This window comes from Streptopelia decaocto (genome assembly GCF_964273445.1).
Source record: "Streptopelia decaocto genome assembly, chromosome: 3".
Lineage (NCBI taxonomy): Eukaryota > Metazoa > Chordata > Aves > Columbiformes > Columbidae > Streptopelia > Streptopelia decaocto.
In genome coordinates, this window is record NC_138656.1 from 101,296,036 (window position 1) to 101,314,697 (window position 18,662).

General features: G+C 35.6%; 1 protein-coding gene across 2 annotated transcripts in view; it reads right to left on the reverse strand.

The window, feature by feature from the left end:
* Positions 1-18,662, reverse strand: part of PXDN (peroxidasin) — an 85,702-nt gene that overhangs the window by 24,777 nt on the left and 42,263 nt on the right. For both annotated transcript variants that reach the window (XM_082047679.1, XM_082047678.1), the window contains 10 exons: positions 17,700-17,771; positions 17,100-17,171; positions 14,916-15,085; positions 13,479-13,596; positions 11,289-11,458; positions 10,075-10,347; positions 8,540-8,656; positions 7,212-7,370; positions 4,734-4,846; positions 3,547-3,703 (listed from right to left, as the gene is read on the reverse strand). In XM_082047679.1, coding sequence (XP_081903805.1) covers positions 3,547-3,703; positions 4,734-4,846; positions 7,212-7,370; positions 8,540-8,656; positions 10,075-10,347; positions 11,289-11,458; positions 13,479-13,596; positions 14,916-15,085; positions 17,100-17,171; positions 17,700-17,771 — 1,421 coding nt within the window. The remainder of the gene's footprint in view (positions 1-3,546; positions 3,704-4,733; positions 4,847-7,211; positions 7,371-8,539; positions 8,657-10,074; positions 10,348-11,288; positions 11,459-13,478; positions 13,597-14,915; positions 15,086-17,099; positions 17,172-17,699; positions 17,772-18,662) is intronic.

The following is an 18,662-nucleotide window of genomic DNA, read 5'->3' on the forward strand; positions in this document are numbered from 1 at the left end:
AAAGTCAGCTTGCTTATAATTCTAAAACAAAATAAAATGTAGATAAATGCACACAGCCTTTAACTCTCCATTAATTAGTCCTACTTGAAATTTCAAGTAAAAATGACCAAAATAAAAGTGAATTAAGATTATGGTCTTTTTCCTGGTGTGGTGTATTATCAGCTTTCAGGTGTTGATATCAAGAGTCTGACCTACATTCGCTGAAATCAATGCAAGTATTCCCTTTGATTTCAATTAAAACTGAATTAGTACTGAAAGCAATGTAAGAAATGAAGGGGTTAACAGGAATGGGTAAGAAGTGGAAAATAATTACAGAATTAGTTTGCCCTTTAGAACATATGCATCACATAAATTCCAAGAGATTTCACCAAAAAATTAATAAAACACATACAAACAAAATTTTTAAAAATCCCATAGAACTTAATATATTCCCAAATAGCTACAGTAAATTAACATTGCTCCTCTCCTGAGCTCTACTCTAATAAGCAATGCACATTAATTTTAAAGAGCTATAAATATTTTATTTATTTTGATCAGCACTTTGTTTTCTACTTTACCTAGCTTTTCAATACTACATTAAAAATCATATGCTTAAAAGCTATTTAACGACTCTGAACAATACTGGAAACTCACTAATGCACAGGCCCATTCATCAGCCTTTTTATACAGTACTCAGTTGCAGCTGGATGTTTGTACAATGTATCTAAGGCTAATAACCTTCCTTTCAGCCTAAACCAAGAACTACCAGATCCAGGGGCAACTGCTAACAATTTCCAGAGTGTGTTTGGATTGGAACAGTCACACAGGAAGAAGGGTAAAGTAGGGAAAAAGTCCAAAGCAAATACACAGGACTAAAAATCAGCAGATGTGCAAAATCAGCTGACATAAAACCCGTTGTTCACAAGCTTTTAGTGACTTTTTTTTTTTTTCTAGGCAATATTTCATTATTCCCTCATAACTGGCAGCTTAGGCAGTGTCTATATGAGTTTCAGAGTCTAGACCTGGGTAATCAAACTTAACCATCTGTCCTGTCAAATAAAACAGTCTCTGGCACTCGGTAACTGAAGCTCCTTTTTCTCTGCCCCGAGGCAGCTGTCTGGGGCTGCTGACAACACGCTCTCAGCATCCAAAGCTCTCAGCATCCAAAGCGGGGTGACCCTTTCCACAGTGCCCAGCGGCAATAGTCCCTGATTCTTCCTAATTACCAACTGTCCTCCTTCCTTGACAGCTTCACTTTCACAGAAATCATACAGAAATATTATCAGATAAGCTATTTATTTTAAGGAGAAGTATCACTTACAGTTTTGCGACCCTCATTTTAGTTTTTTTCAGAGACTGTGTGTGCACCATGAACCATCTTAATGCTGCAACATTGCAGATTGTAAAAATCCAGTGGCTTGCTACCTTCCCTAGTGCTGTCCATGACAGATGTAATCTCGGTGTTCACTTTAGAGATTTGTTTTTCTGAGCTATCCTTCTGATTAATGGTACACATGGGCTAAATCATAACCTTGGTCAGATGTCAACTATACTGTACTTTATTTTTGTTTAGACTATTTGCTGCCCGCAGTTCACTTTTTAGGCTGATAAATATTCAAAGTTAAAGCTTCATGCCTTTCACAAAACACCTTTTTTTTTTTTTTTTTAAGTGGGGTAGAGTAACGGCAATTTTTTTAAGCAACAAAAACTTCATCCATACACATCCTGCCTTACACTTAAACCAGACATTTTTACAAAACAACAGAAAAGGACAGAAGAAAATGACAAAAGTATATTTAAAATATTACCAAATATGGCCAGCATACCTGCCCCTCCCCCCAGCTTCCATACACTTGCCTTTATTTTGTCTCAATGATAAGATATTTATGCACTAGAAACATTCATAAAACATTAAGCTTGATTAAAAGAAATGTTGACGCGCAAGTTTTTAGGCCTTCCTGGCTATGCCACAATTAATACTGTCCAGATAGCAAATATCCGGTACTTATCATCTGTCCACTTCTCCTCCTTGCTTCTCTGACAGCTTCATTTTTATAGCAACATAAAGAAACAGCATCTGACATCCCATTAGTTTTAAGGAGAAACATCATTTACATTTTCAGACTGAACGCAGATTAATCAAGGGTAGTTTCCCTAATCTTAGGTTTATGGATCATATAGTTTACAAGAAAAATCACCACATTACAGTTAAATCTTGCAGATCAGCAAGCACCAGGTTGTGTAGGTTCCTAATTTCAATAGATGAGAATAAGCAGTTGACAGCCATACTAAGTGAATGAAACTGGTTTCCATTGGGTTTATAGCTCAATTCATGGTTTCATTTGTCAGAGTTCTTACTGATTTGAGATCTGGCTATTTTTTATTTTTAAAAGCCATCAAACAAACAAACAAAACCCCAAGTTTTTTTCTATGAACCTCCAGAGTAACCAAGATTAATTGATTTTTACAGATTTTCTTTCATTTGCAGACTTCATATATATAGATGAAACCTCATCATTGAACGATTGCCAGTTCTGCAATTTTTCTCTCAGAAATCATCATTATAGACCAAAGCAATATTATTTTTTATAGAGGAGGGGATAGACTGATAGTCTACTAAAAGCAACTTAAGTGAGAAAACATCATAGTTTTACTGACACCATGTGAATGATATAATGGTAATCAATACATTAGAAAAATCACTGATACATATTTATGAATTTAGTAAACAAAATACAGACTTAGCACTGGGAAACAATATCCAATATGTAAAAGAAATCATTGCTCAATACTTATTTTTCAATGGTACAAAAAATATTGTGTTACATTTTCTACTAAAGGACAAAAAAAAAACAAAAAACAAAAAACAAACATACAGTTGCCTTAATATTTTCTATCAAAATGAGTCTGAACAATCTGTAGTTTGACACAATAAGTCAGAAGAGCATTAGGGTCAATCTGTGCAACAAAGTTATTTCCTTATCCTCTTTGGCTGATTTATTACCAATTAGTATGTATTCATAATTGGTAACTATTATTTGTCACTATTACTTTCAAATAATTAGAATAAGCTCAAATATTCTCTTTTTCTTTCTGTTTTCTCCTTTAGCTTCTCAAAATCATTATGACTTTCCTGAATTCTTTCACAATGGTTGCAGCCTAATTTTCAAACAAATGCTGTAAGTGCCTTTTTAAAGATGACACAAGACTTTTTGTCAATTTATCCCTAAAGATTAGACTGTATATTCAACTAGCAAATTGTAATAGGTCCAAAGGATATCTCAAGAGGAAACTACTATGATTAACTGGAACTCAAAGCATTGTTTGTTTTGAATCTTAACTCCTAGAGATATTTTGGCTCACATATCCCCATCTTCCTCACATCTGTGCAGACAGTTGCCTGAACTGAATGAAGAAAAAAAAAAAGAGCGAGCGCATTATGGGAGAAAAATAAAATTATGAATAAAATAAATAATTTAACATGTTATTAATTTTTTGTATCTTAAAAATTAATCAACTAGAATAAAACTAATAATCTAACTCATACCTCTGATTAATACACCTTACCGTTAACACTAAGCACCATACTAACAGAGGAGTATCCTATGGTATTCCGGGCAACACATTCATATCGACCTTCATCAGCTGTTCCAACATCACGAATGGTAAGAAATCCCTCTGGACTCACATGAAATTTTCCACTCTCAGTCACCTGCACTCCATCCTGCAGCAAAGGATAATGTTTAGTTATCTAAATATTCTTTGTTTTCAAACCTGAATTTTTGCCTTCTTTTTTTCTCTTTTATTTTCACATTTTATTTTATATTCAGATTTTGTATGCCAAGATAATAATCAAATAGATTCAGATAAACTTATATAAAAAGCTCACACAACGTTATGTTGTCAGGAAGATTTGCATGTACTTCTAAATTATATAGTGTATTTATTTACTTCTAGAAGTACTCATTATTATAAATCAAAGTATTTTAATAGTCAGAGGTCTTCACTACATAAAATCAAAGACCCAAAAATAAGATAGCATCTCTTGAGAACATATATATTTCATTTTACTCAAAATTAACCAACTAAAAAAGATCTCAGGAGCTCTATCTATATTAGTTCTTCATGTGCTATGCATTTAGAAGCTATTTAAGGTACCTTCAAATATATTTTCTAATGCTCACTAATTGAAAAGATAATAAGATAATCAGGAAAACTGAAGATCAGTATTAGCAACCCATTAATTCACCCATAATTCTGCTAATAACTGTAACTAATAATTTGATATAACCATTATTGCACCAATGGAAATCAAAGCCACACAGAGGTTATCAAATAGTTATCGAAATATGTCCTGCCTGAAGTGTCAACCTAACACCACCAAAGAGCTCAGCAATACTGTATTTTATATTTTTTAATATCTTTAATATCACTGAAAGTGTGAATATTAATAGGATATTCACAAAGAACTGTCACTAAATTATGTAGACTTTTTAAGGGCTACATTATGAATTTTAGCTGGTCTGTATTGTGATTTGCATAACAATAAATATATTTCTATATATATAGAGAGAATTCAGGTTTGATATCTCTATACATCCTCTGTATTAAAGAAGATTTGTTGATCAAACTCCAGGTAACGTTATCAGACATCAGAGCAAGCAATAATTTGATAACGTGCACTTGAAATAGCTAGTTATGAAGAGATGGAAAGGCCACTGCCTCTCTGCAACAACCAAACAAATATCTAGTACCTTATTCCATGTAATTACTGGCTCTGGCTCTCCTTGAGCACTGCATGGGATCTGCACGTTTGTGCCAACCTCCACCGTCATGTCACTGGGAATGCTGGCAAATACAGGAGTCACTAAAAACAATAAATGATACATATTGACAAAGTATGAAATACAACTTGTGTGAAAGATGATCTATAAAGAGGCCAGCACTGACTATTTTTTCCAGTTACCCAACATTTCTTAATCTATAACCCAATTCTGTCTCCAAGTTTTCAGTTGCTTATAAGTTTGTCTTAGAGCTAAAACTCCTTCTTCCTGACATCTGCTTCAGACTGATTTTTAAGTACTCCTAACTTCTAAAAAAACAGGCTAGTAGTTGCCAAAACCACCAAAGTTCCATAAATCAAAAACTCTGAAAAAAATCTAAAAATTTCTGTGAATAGCTAAATCTGAACAAAGTCACCAGAATCAATACCCCATCAACTTCTGTCATTTTTTTAATTTTTAGTCTTCTAAATAGCAACAACAGAGATTTCTTAGATGATAAAAGCAAAACGTTTCACAACTCTTTAAACTGTGATTCCCTCAGCCCATTTAGCTGAGGTGCGGAGCCTTCACAGAGCTCCTACCTCCCTGACGCCAATGACCCCTAGGCCTTAAAACATCAGAAAATCACCTTCAGTTTTAAGGACATGGGGCACACAGTTACCTAAATCCAGTGTGAAGAAAATGAATGCATTTTTTAATCCTAATTTCCTTCAAATCTAGATTGACATCCAGCATCTGAAATATCATAATGAGAAGCACATCCAAGATCATGAAAACACTAAGAATTGCATTTCTGCTGTAACATATCAATATTTTGAGGAGAGTGGGACAGGACTGTGTTTTTACAGTGAAGTATTTGTCCACAGAGCAGACATTTATACTACTAGCCAAATCTGGCCCTGGTGTTAAATTGTTTGTATACAAATGGCTGTCATGGACCAGAAACCTTTTCAAATCCAGAGGGAGGTATCCAGGCCTGGGGAGTCAGAGCGTCTGGCTCTGTGGCTGTGAGCAACGTCAAGCCAGCAAACACACCAGGACCATTAATCTCAGTTCATTAACACAGATTTAGCCACAGCAACCAATGACTAAACATTCCTCAGATGAACAGTCCTTTTGTTAGAATCCCAGAAGAAAAAGGGTTTTTTCTTGCACAATAGAAAATAGCATTGCAATGAATGTATGGAGAGCTCCAATTTCAGGCTGCATATGCAGCCTTGGTGACCGAATTTTGCAACCTGAATTACACAAAAAATGATTTCATTAAACTTTACTCAAGTTTAACATAACTGGAAGGCTAGAACACTTTTTAAAACTGAGTTTTGTTTTGTGTAGTCAACAATTTTATACAGGTGAAAAAAAATCTTGATTCTGACAAGTCGATCTCCCAGTACTGCTCTTAACTAAGAAAAAATGATGTGGTTGTTTTTTTTCTGAGAAACATCTAAACTCAGGAAGACATTTGAGCCTCTTTCACTAAAATACTGTTTATGTTACTAACAACAAATGCTTTGAATTAAATGTTTAACCTCCTTGAATTTAGTTTAACAGCAAAGTACGTAACTAAATTAGTATGATTCTAATTAATCCTAGAAGTAGCTTACTTAGAACTTACCTGAAGAAAAACACAAGAAAAATGGGGTGTTTTATTTTTTTTTTCCTGCCTCACCTTATTTTAAGGAATGATTTTTCATTGTGAAGGTCATTCTGCTGTTGTAAAATAAAGTGTTCTCTTTCTGGACATCAAAACATTATGTTAATAACACTATTTAGTTAAGAGCATAGAGTCTTTTAAGAAACAAGACGTTTCACAAAACATTTTCCCAAGCATAGGAATACTGTCATCCTCAAAGCAAACCTCCATTCTTTACAAAAAAAGATAAATAAATCAGATAAACCACTTTCACAGAAGATACTGACAAGCATCCATACAATATCTATTAAAAAACACCTGGAATCTAAAACCAGATATAGCCAGAAATAATTATCAGAAATATGAAACGTTAGCAATACCCTGAACAGCAAGTTTCTTAAACAACAAAAGATATAGCCTCATTCTAACAAGTTTTTATCAAAACAGGCCATGTTTAGTTGTAAGCGTATGTAGTCTCCAAGTGACTTTGAATAAAGTCTATCAGGGTACGCTGTCCCACATGCTCAATTTACAAACTAATAAAACAACTTGTAATTGAAAACCAACAACTTAGATCCATTTTAGAATGCAACAAAAGTCCAGAAGAAAAAACCCAAGCACTATTCAAGCTGTTGCAGAAACTTTTTAATTCTAAACAAAGGTAAACTACTTCATATTAACATTTTGTGCCATCAAAAATAATTGATTCTTAATCTTAAATTTCAGGGGAAAATAAACCACACAAAGTACTGCGTATGGAGTGTAAGCTTGAATTTTTGCTTTGTTTTCCCAGCAGCTGTATCTAGAGAACATACCTCTAGGCTGTACAGTCAGGTATACAACAATCCGTTGAGATCCGATAATGTTGACAGCTTGGCATTCATACTGTCCCTGGTCATGTAGAGCAACCCTGGAAATCCTTAGGGTTCCTGAGGACAGAACTAAGTGTCTTCTGTCAACAGACAACTGGCCTCCTGAAACACAGAGCAACAGCATTTGCTATTTATAGCAGTGCAGAATAAAGTCCTTTTGTGTCAGAAAATGGGAAATCCAGTAGATTTTAAATTTGATAAAACATTGGGAAAAAATTAAGTATCTCATAAAAAAGCTTGAAACATTTACTTCTCAGAAGATAAACATACAAAGCAAACAAAACATCCATATGTACACAATCATAATGCTGATCTCTGTTTGTGGTAGAAATAAATATTTTTGTTTAAGGAGCATGACAAAGCAGCTGAATGAGAAGGTATCATAAGAAGAACACCAACAGGTATTACTGTCTATTTCATATTAATGTCATGAGAGTGAGACACAATCTCATATGCCTAGACCATCTAGAGAATCCATAGGAAAATGCATAGAGCCTTGAAAAAATTGAATATAATAAAAACAAAATAAAAGGCACATCAGTGCCTCTACCCTATTCTTCTTTTCTGGACATTTCATTTGACTGAAGCAATCTTGGCAGAAGGAGAAAGAGGGACATTATCAGCATCAAAGTGACAAAGAGTTTGTTAAAAATCTACTTTATCTACCGTAATCTAGAATTTCCTAATACTTCTTTTGCCTGACAGAGCTATTTCTGGAATATTTACTTACTAATCAAATATCCACTACACTATTTCTTCCCACTGGATTTGGCTTAATGCCTTTAAAGCCACAACCTGATAAAACAGCCTGCAGAGTACACCCCAGTGTTCCTGTCAATGCACATTAAGTGACAGAAATGCAGTTATACTGATGTCAGTTACCGCTTGGACTGTTCTGATTTCTGAAGGGAGCACATCCTACCTAATTTCCAATCTCCAGTTAATGACAGCTATCCCCATTTCTTCTGCAGCAGACTGGCAGTGATAGGTACCAAATGTGATTTGTCTCATAGTTCTTATACAATTATTATAAGGAATCAATTATGGAGACATATACTGAGCGATTTTTCTGCTGAATAATTAAAAATGCTGAGGTAGCTAGGTTCTGTGGGACACCTTGCCTTTTCTAGCTAAAGCAGAGAGAGATGAGCCCTGTTTCCTTCAAAGACTGAAGTATCAAAACACATGGAATTTCTTTCAGTGTACCAGTGACTCCTAAATAGCAGTCAAACTATTCTAATAGTTTAAAAGTAAAAAAGGAACACACTTACCTCCTTTAGTCCAGGCAATAACAGGCTGGGGATAGCCTTGTGCTTCACAAGGGAAGTCAACGGTTTGTCCCTCAATCACTGTTTTGTCTTGAGGAGTGACAGTAAACTGAGGTAGAGCTACAGAAGAGAAAACAAAATGTTTTAAAAAACAAACAGACAAAACTCAAACCAAAACAACAACAAAAACCACAAAACAAAACACAAACAAAAAAAAAAGAAACCTGAAAAATGTATGACTGTTTGAAATGATGAACAGTTTTCCGTGTGACTTGAATATCTCATACGGGTGGTAAAAGAGATGTTAATGACACTGTTTTATATTGTGACCACTATGGGGCACAGAGTTAGGGCAGCCACTTGTGCAAAAAGAACATCTCCCTCACAGACGGCCCTGGTGTCAGCAAAGGCCTCTGGGATCTGCTGCCATAGATCTAATATAAGAAGTATGGTAAGACTTGCAGAATCAAACACAGTGTTCCCTGGATTAAAAATACCTTATTCTCTTTCTCTTAAAAAATCCTCAGCTAAATTGTGAAGAAAATGCAATGTAGTCAGAACCACCCTGAGCTGCTTGTTTTCTTCTTTACACAAAGGAAAGCAGTGAGTGGAGTGTGGGCCAGTTTCTGCAGTAACATCACGGTATTATCAGCGTGAGAAGGAATTTTGTTCAGCTCTCAAAACACAGTCAACCATTGGTGAATGAAGAATGAACAAACCACACAGACAAGTTGTTGTGTACAGCTTTAAAAATTGAACCAAGCATTTGTAACCTAAACTGTTTGCCAACTAGATATCTTAATATGATGACAGAAACAAACTTAAATTTAAAGGTTACTCAAAATGTTCTGCAAATAAAAGTTTCAGCATTAAAACATTTGTAAAAAAAATAGTCTCCACCTACGCAGGAAACTTTTTGATATATATATGAATATAAATACTTTATATTCATACTATTGACATATAATGCCAAGGTTATTGTGATCACAGTAAGTTAGAGTACTCAGAGTTTTGTTTTTCAGAAAAGCTATGCTAATGTCTCAACTAGCAGAGTGACAGTTTCCAGAAAACTCAGGAGAAAATGTACCCACATTCACTCAAGTGTTTATAAAAGAAAGGCAGCACAGATCTGTACTTGAAACTCCATTTCTAGTACTCCACAGACAAGCTATATTTTCTACAATTGCTACCCATTACAGAAAACATTTAGTTACCCCAAAGCTGGACACTGGCAAACAAAATGTATAATAAGAAACATACATTTCAAAACACCAATTATTAACTTCTGAGAATAATGAATTAAACTTAACTTTCAGAGAATTAGTATCTATAATATATTGTCAATGAAATGTATAGCAACTTTCCTATGGACTACACTAGAATAGTGTAATTAAAAGAAAAATCTGTTATGATTTTAGTTCGGCTCTGACAATTCAGAAAAAAAAAAAAAAAAAAAAAGACGAAATCACACAATTTGAAGGAATATGCTCCTCCTAATATGTTTTCCACCATTTCACTCCTAGTGTAATGTTACTCACCTTGGACTATGATGTATGCAGTCGCATGGATATTATCTATGCTGTTAGTTGCAAAACAGGTATACTCGCCACTGTCCTCCTGCTTCACATTTTGTATGTAAAGTCCTCCTGATGGAGTTATTGTGACACGAGGGTCACTTGGTAAAGGGGTTCTGTCGCCTTTGGTCCAGGTGATTCGTGGCTGAGGGTGCCCGGCTGCGCTGCACTCCAAGGTAACGCTCTCTCCAACTAGAACTTCAGTATTTTGTGGATGAATCACAAAACTAGGCCGGGCTGCGAAAAAAAAGAGCAATGCCTAAATATGAACTTTAGTTCACATAGCACTAATTTAGCTGAATATTGCAACAGTTTGGGGAAACTAGGGGTTTTATAATAGCTCTGTTCCAACATACTTCTAATCTTGGTGCAAATTCTGCCTCATTTTAAGCCATATCTAGCTGCAGACATTTAGAAATATCAATAGATAAGAAATAAAAGCTCATACAATTGCACTGATGTTTTCTCTTAACTCCTATTAAAACAATTTTCAAATATTTCCTTTTCATTTCCTGATCTTTATAAAGGTCTCTTCAGAGGCATAGAAACTGAGACCCAGAAAACAAACTGGCTAAAAATTACCATAAATGCGCAAAAGACGAAATAGATTAAGCTACTTTGTGGTAACTTTTTTCCAAACACAGGTGTGTGTTGCAGTGACATTTTAAGATTACTTGACAGTGTCAAAACAAAATTTCTCACTGCAAAGTTTAGAATTTAAAAACATTACAGACCTGGACAGGAATTTAGTGCTTGTAAACATGAAGCACTGGCTAGACAGAGACTCAGGCTAAAAGGTTCCTGAGAAGGATGGCTGTATTGGGTGTGTCAAAGCTTTCATGAGTGGCCTGTTTGGAAGCTTGTGGTTTTCAGGTACCCAAGGACAACATCATTGCACTGAGCAATGTCTCATTGCAACAGCTTCTTTTCCTAACCCTGCTACAATTAGCCTACATGACTATAATCAGAATTGCATACTACAATGAAGATACTAATCAACTGGCTGATTTGTTTTTTTGTTCCAGAGATACTATAACCTCATGATCTAGTTCTTAAGATGCCCAAGGACAAGAAATCTACATGTCAAGAACATACAATAGCTAAAGCATCTTATTTTTAGCAAACTTCTTATCAAAATAATTCTCTATCTGAATGCAAATTCAGACGATATTCTTTACCTGGTGACTCAAAGTATCTAAGAGTAACTTCCTGAGTTTTCACTTCTCCAGCCACATTTTTTGCCATGCACTGATAAATGCCTTGATCTGTTTCTTTAGTATTCTGAATCATTAACGTGCCATCATCTAGCAAGTTTAGACGGGAATCTTCTTTCATACTGAGCTCATTACTGTGAAGAAAACAATCTGCTGGAGTTAAACCTTTAAATCACAAGCACAGAAAACTACCAAATAATAAAACACAAAATATATTACCCAAATAACTCATGGGGAAAAAAAAAAGTTTTACTGTGTTAAGTAAAATAATAGAACTTTTTGTTTTATCCAGAAGAGAAGAAATATAAAAAAATAAACCAATATTGCTTATGCAAATATTACATATTCAAAATGAAAAGTCAAAATACTTTTATAAGTAAATGCTTACGGAGAAAAGAGTGAACAAAATACATATAGCTGGTCTCATTTTCCTTTAAGACTGTTTCTGCTGGAAGTATTTCACGTAATTTCAACACTCAAGATACTTTCTGCTAGAAGAGAGGTTAGTTGCTGTAAAACCATCTTTGTGCAAACCTCTGTCTGGATTTCTCAAGAAGCACTAATGTTTAGAATTTGTACTGGCTTGAAACGTAGGTTAAGATCAGGTCTTCAGGCTATGTCATGGATACTTTTCTGTGATATTAACTAAGAACAATTAAGGGTTTTTATTAAAGGAATTGTTTCTCAGTCCATTCCTCACTACAAGATGAACAAAGCACAGAGGAGGGATGAGATCTCACCCCCCATGTACAAAACCCAGTCTGACTGCTGATCTATTCAACATACTGCTCAACAGGTCAATGGCTTTTGACTGAAATCTTGCCATATTCAAGTACCTTGCAAAGAGCTTTGCTCTCATTCATGCAGCCAGGAAACAAGCCAGAGTCAACAATCCCACACCCCAAGTTCAAATTTCTTCTTAAAACTCTTTCATATGTGTATTCTGAATACATGTTTTCTTTGTTTATTATAAAAAGTACATGAGCCAAAGAAAATTTTAATGAAATAATTATACCATCCAAGTTCAAGGCTCTGTTCTTGACACACTCCATAAACGCTGTACCCTTGCTGCACATGAGGTTCTTACTGACATCAGCACAAAGCTACAGAACCAGGACTCCAAATTGTTCCACTTTATCAGCAACTAACAAACCAAAATGGTTCATTTGATAATATAAAATGTGAAGGAATTTATTTTCCAGATCAGGTTTTCCATTTGTATTAGAGCATTATTTAGCCAAAGCCTGAATAAACTAGAGGTAAACTCACAATTAACATGTCTGTCATAAATTAACAACTGTTTATGGGGGAGCAACATGCTGTGCCCAGTGCTGCTGGAGGGAGCCAGGCGCAGGGCAGAGCTCAAGCAGCTGCTCTGCAGCAGGCTGGCCCTTGGGCTGCTGGAAGATACCTGTCCTTTATAGGGCCTTCTCTTCCTGCCCTAGCCAGTGAGGAGAAGCAATGGAGCAGGCTGCCCAGAGCGCTTGTGCCACCTCCATCCTTGGGGGCTTTTCAGACCCAACTGGATAAAGCAACCTGGTATAATCCTGATTTGAGCAGGAGGCTGTACTGGAGACCTCCAGAGATCCCCTCCAACCCAAATTGCTATAACTCCCATTTTCTGGGATGGAGCTACACCTTGGAGGAAAGCTGCCTCTGAAGAGCTGGGGCTCATGGAAGGCTTCCTCTGAAACCTAACTCCTATCCAACTGAACTCCTTTAAAAAAAGTAGCTTTTGCTCTGCCTCAAAATGTAATATAAATAGATCTGCACAGAGTATGCAATCACTGGCTAAACCCACAGACCGCACATGCAACATGTTCATATTGGATTGCCAGGTACTTACATACAAATGATTCACAGCTCTACAGGTGTGAGTGACTTTTCAGGTATAACTACAGCTGAAAATTTACCAATAGTACCATAGTTACAAATTAATATTTTCTAAAATTATCAGCTCTTAAGTGTTCAGAATTACTAATAAAACAGATCTGGGTCATTATTACTTCATATACTTCTTTTAATTATAATAGGTTTCTGATGTAACTATTCCATATATTAGCCAGTAAGGCATGTGGACATGCACCCAAAAACATACACACGCCCAGATAAACATACTTACATCAAGTTTCTTACTTCCTCTTTTAAACTTACTTGTTTCGAAGCCAGATAATTTCTGGTTTAGGATTGCCTTCAGCTCTGCAAGTGAAATACACTGTATTCCCTGAGGTAACGTCCACATCCTGAGGCTCTGATGTAATTCTTGGCCTCTCTGTATCAACAATAAAACATATGAGGAACACTTACTTGTTCTAAAACTACTAAAGAATGGTAAATAAAATTTTTTCCATACACCTTGTAGAAAAATATTTTTCACAAATGTTTTACCTTAAAATATTTATATGCTTAATCAGGATTAAACACACTTTTCCACATGCAAAAGTGACTGTGGGGTTTCTGGCCTCCTCCATTGTTCCTTAGGACCTTTTAGCAGACTGGAAATGGATTGTGCAAATTTGTATCAGGTTCTAAAGTAGCTGTTTTATTTATTTGAACAGAGGCTCAATTTGCTTATGAAGGAAAAACTTGAAAGCAGCAAGCAAAAGTGCCATTTAAAATAACTTCCTCTAGATAAGTATCAGTGCCTAACCTGCCTCCTACAGAAGAATTTGTCCAGCTTGCTTCCTGCCATTTCCATATTCAGGCTCCTTAGATGTGCAGAGAGCTGGCAGAATGCCATATGAATTATTCTTGCACCAAATTCCCTTTTTACTGTATTTTTCAAGAACTTGGTAGGTGCTTACGGTCACAATTCTCATTATCAGAATTATACCCAACACATAACCAAAAGGACAATTTACTTATTTTATATCCAGCAGGCAAAGGCCCATCACACAATGAGAAACCTTCACCTTGGCTTTGGAACAGGAGAGGTGCTGGGGCCAAGCCCCAGGACACCCAGAGTGAACAGCCTGAGTGCTCCTAGGCTGAAGGAATACAGGTGAACAAAAGGATTTTCATGGAAGTGCTTATCCATTGATCTTTCAGTGGTGTGATTTCAGTGCCAGTGAAGGCACTCTGCAAATATAGCTGAGTAAAAAATAAATCCAATGACCCAACCCAGATTCCAATAACATAAACAAGAGTTTTAACAATCAGAAATCAGAAGCAATTCTGTATGGTTTCTTTCCTCCCTTTCCCCTGAACAAAAGGGAATAAAGGACAGCAAACAATATTAACAGAACACCAAAGACCCTAGGGGACAATCCTTTTATGATCAAAACTGAAATACAAAAAGGAAAAATAAACTCTTTCACATTTAGTCACATTTAGTTCCTCGATGAGAAATGTCAAACATGGCTATATTTGTTTTATTAAAGATAAGCTGAGGTGTGGAAGCAACCGGTTCCAGCAGAAGCAGACAAAAAACAAGAAGGAACACAGGAAGTTTTCTGGAAATAACCAACACTGAACAGAAGTGGTCAGTGTTATCCATGAGAACAGAAGAACCAACTCTTAGCAACAACAACAACAACAAAGTCTGGGTACTTTTAACACATTAAAGAATCCAGGAGGAAGTGGTAAACCCACCACAATTAAGTTCTTCTGGTGTTATGGTGGCCACTGATCTTCCCTGGATCCTCCGTGGATACTCACAGGTAGCTGCTGCTTGAGCATTACCCGACTCTGCATACGTCTTCAGCAGCTCCGCCAGCCACAGGATTTCACAGTCACAGTGGAGAGCATTTGAATCCAAACGCCTGCACAAAAAATGAAGCAGTCACAACAGTTTTTAGCAAGCTCTGATTATTTTGCTGAGATCAAAATGGTTCTGCAACCTGGGCAGCACCTTTTTCTGTCAATAGAGACAAGGGGTAATCTGGAACACAGGTGATGGTCACTCGCTTATATGCATTCTGGTAGTCTTTATTACAAAAATGCATATTATTTTCACTGCATGGTTTGGACTATGTTCAACATAACAAGCAGCTGAATGTTTCTTTTTTAACCCCAGCATTCAGTGAATAAATCAGGTTTTATTTAGACGTTATATAAACTTTGCTTAAATAAGAAACTTATACACATTTTTTCCTGTTTAATACTTATTACTGTAGTAACTTGACAGCCAACCTGACATTTTTACAGCTTCCCATTTTGCTGATCAGGCAACTGAGACAAAGACCCACAGTTTTATTTAAGCATTAAGCTCTTGTCGAGTTCAGTGGGTCAGTAACTTTGTAAAACACCTGCCTACTGCAGATAATGAGAACGCATAAATTCTGTTGACTTTCTTTCCAGTAGTGGAGAGCCCTGTTACTACCTGGAGCACTGCACTTTCTGGTGGAGGGCTCTGTAGGAAAAAAAAATCATTAAATACAGAAATCTGTACAATTAGATGTGTGCGTATTTAAACTGGAAATAAAGTTGCGTGGTAAAGAAACCTCAGTTTGGTTTATCTTTGGGAGTAGTAAACATTTTGATCATTTTGTCTTTTAATATTTTTTTAACCTCTTGTAAAAATGCTGAAATATTTTTTATTCCCTGCTCTCCTATAAAAAAAAGGGAAGACCAAGGAAAACTGGTTTACAAGCTATTTTAACAAATGTTTCCTAGTATATCAGATGTCATTGGTAGAACTTAAATCCGGAACACGAAAGTCATGATGTTACCTTTAGGGATAAGCTTTCTCACATCAGAAGGTACCAGGACAGTCTAGCCCAGTGTACTGTTCCAGTAACAGACACTATTAAAACTCCCCTTTACCAAGGCATTATGTGAAGAAGCATCTTTCTCTGTTCACTTGAACTCCACAGGACTTTTAAGAGAGGTATGTGTGCAGCAGCTATTACTGGAAGGTGCATTCACCATCAAAATTTACTGAATTCTGCCTTTCACCCCTAGTTAAAGGAGTGGCTCCACAACTGTTCAAAGCCAGCAGGACCATCTTCCTGCTGTTCCCTTGCCATCTCTGTTCCCGGTGGAGTTGGCGCTGTGACTACACAGCTCACCCTCCGCAGTCCTCCTGGAAAGGGGAGTGTGAATACCTGACTGCCTGCCTCAAAACAGCAATCTTCAATATTTTAGATAATATTTATGCTAGATCAGTGGACATCCAAATAAGGGATGGAAAACCCTCTGAAAGTCATCTTACTATGGCACTCTGATCAATATGTAGTTTTCAAATGCTATTGAGGGACTTAGAAGCCTTTTCTTTTCCAAGCCAGTTGCGGTTCAAGAACTGGCTTCTGGAGTGGCTTTTGCAAATAATATATTTATCCTTACACTACTGAGTACCTTTTTATAACTCTGTTTTTGTCATCAGATTAGGACAAAGAAAACAATGAAAAGAAAATACCAAAGTAATAAAATATTGAAAGAGATCATAGAAGAATCATCCAGTAACATATAGAGAAGAGAGGCAAAAAAACCAAACAAATGAAAACAAACCAATGAAGGAGCTGTCTATATTATTTGGTCAACAAAACAAGACCATATGACTACAAATAATTCCAAGACAGGAAAATAACAAAAGGATTTAGTCGGTCACTGAAGAGTGTAGTATATAAAGCAATGGTCTCTATGTATGTAAACAATTGGAGCACATCTTAGGAAAAATTATACAGTATTTAAAACAATTACACAATGAAAGGCACATACTGTGATACTGTGATACTGTGAAAGGCATTTTCAAGGAAGATAAAATTGCAAGACGAGATACAGTATCATTAGATTATTTAAACTTCCTTTAGTTCAATAATAATTCAATTTACTTACAATCTCTTCATAGATTCTAAGTGACTAAATGTTCCAGGAATCAAATGAGCTATTCTGTTGTTATGCAAAAATCTGTTAAAAAGCAGAGAAATATTCATATGATAATTCAGATTTTGACACATACTCATTTCATTTACTTCTTCTGGAAGTCCTTAAAGTAATTCTACAAAATTTTAAAAAATATATATTTTTCAGCTGCTATTTGGCTGCTATTTTTAAAGTGGTCTCCAAGGTATATTTGGTGTGTCCATAAGGGAAAAAAGAAGTCTTAAAAGGCCAAGTTAATCAAAAGAAGAGAGTTCATAAGCATTCAAATGAGAAATTAAAAAAAAAAAGTCATAATATGAATCATATACTTCTTCATTCATAACACTTATTTTAGGCCAAACAGAGATCACAGCTCACTGCTGCATGCCTATAAGATCAGCCTGACCCAGGCATTCTTGGCAAAGACTACATAGTAGTTAAAATAAAAAATGTAGATTAAAAATAATCTGTGGGAATGAGAAAAATATTATTTTTCAGTTTCAAACACTTGATTTAATTCAAACAAAGAAGCAAGCTGACTTCTGAATCTTACCCCAAGATAAACAAACTTACAGCCTTTCAAGTTTTGGAAGATGGGTAAAGGATTCGGGTTCCAACGTTTCTATTTGATTAAAGTGCAGATACCTGAAAATACGTTAAACAAAAAGAAAAATACTGAAACAGTTTTCTTAACTAAGCTGAAATATTATAAAGCATTTGTTATTGTTTACACACTGTTTACACATCCAAATAGTGATAGTGACATAGTGGCTTAACTTGTTTCTGCTATCATCTGAGTTCTGTACTTGAATCTGAGAAATACAAGGCATGACAAACAAGAAGGGTTTGCAGACCTACATATATATGTATGTATGTATATATATATATATATATATATATATATAGTGTGGGTGTGGGTGTGTGTGTCTGTATATGTATGTGCAAAAGAAATTGTCTGAAACCACCACTTCGGAGATTTTGGAGATACTACTTTGAACCCTCTTCTGTCAAGTCCAGTTTTCATTGGTATGCATACTTGAATAAATATGTATAGAAAAAAAAAAAAAAACAAACAGGAAAATGTTGCATATTGTTTAGAAAACATTTATAGTTTCCAGAAAAATAACATTTTTAGTGGGCAACTGTTTTCATTGTTATCACATTGAGGGAAAATTTCATAAGGTGTGGAGAAGTAACCTGCTCTGGCCCATTAATTCTGGCATTTAAAGCTATGAACGCCCTCAAAAGCCAAAAGCTTAATAATATAAACCCAAGTTTGATTGAATCACTTTTAGACAAAGGGCTTCTCAGCAACTGGGGCACAATTAAGCACCACAGCTGTGCTCTGTTTGATGCTCTGTTGATGCTTATACAAGCTATTAGTATTATACAGCAACAATTTTACACAGCTGTTAATCTTGCAAAACTGAAAAAGTCTAAAATAATAAGATAATCAACCAGATTATCGATCTGTAATTGCTATGAAAATGGACTGCAGAGGCAGATTTATTTCAGTCTTGACTCCGTTGTGGAAGT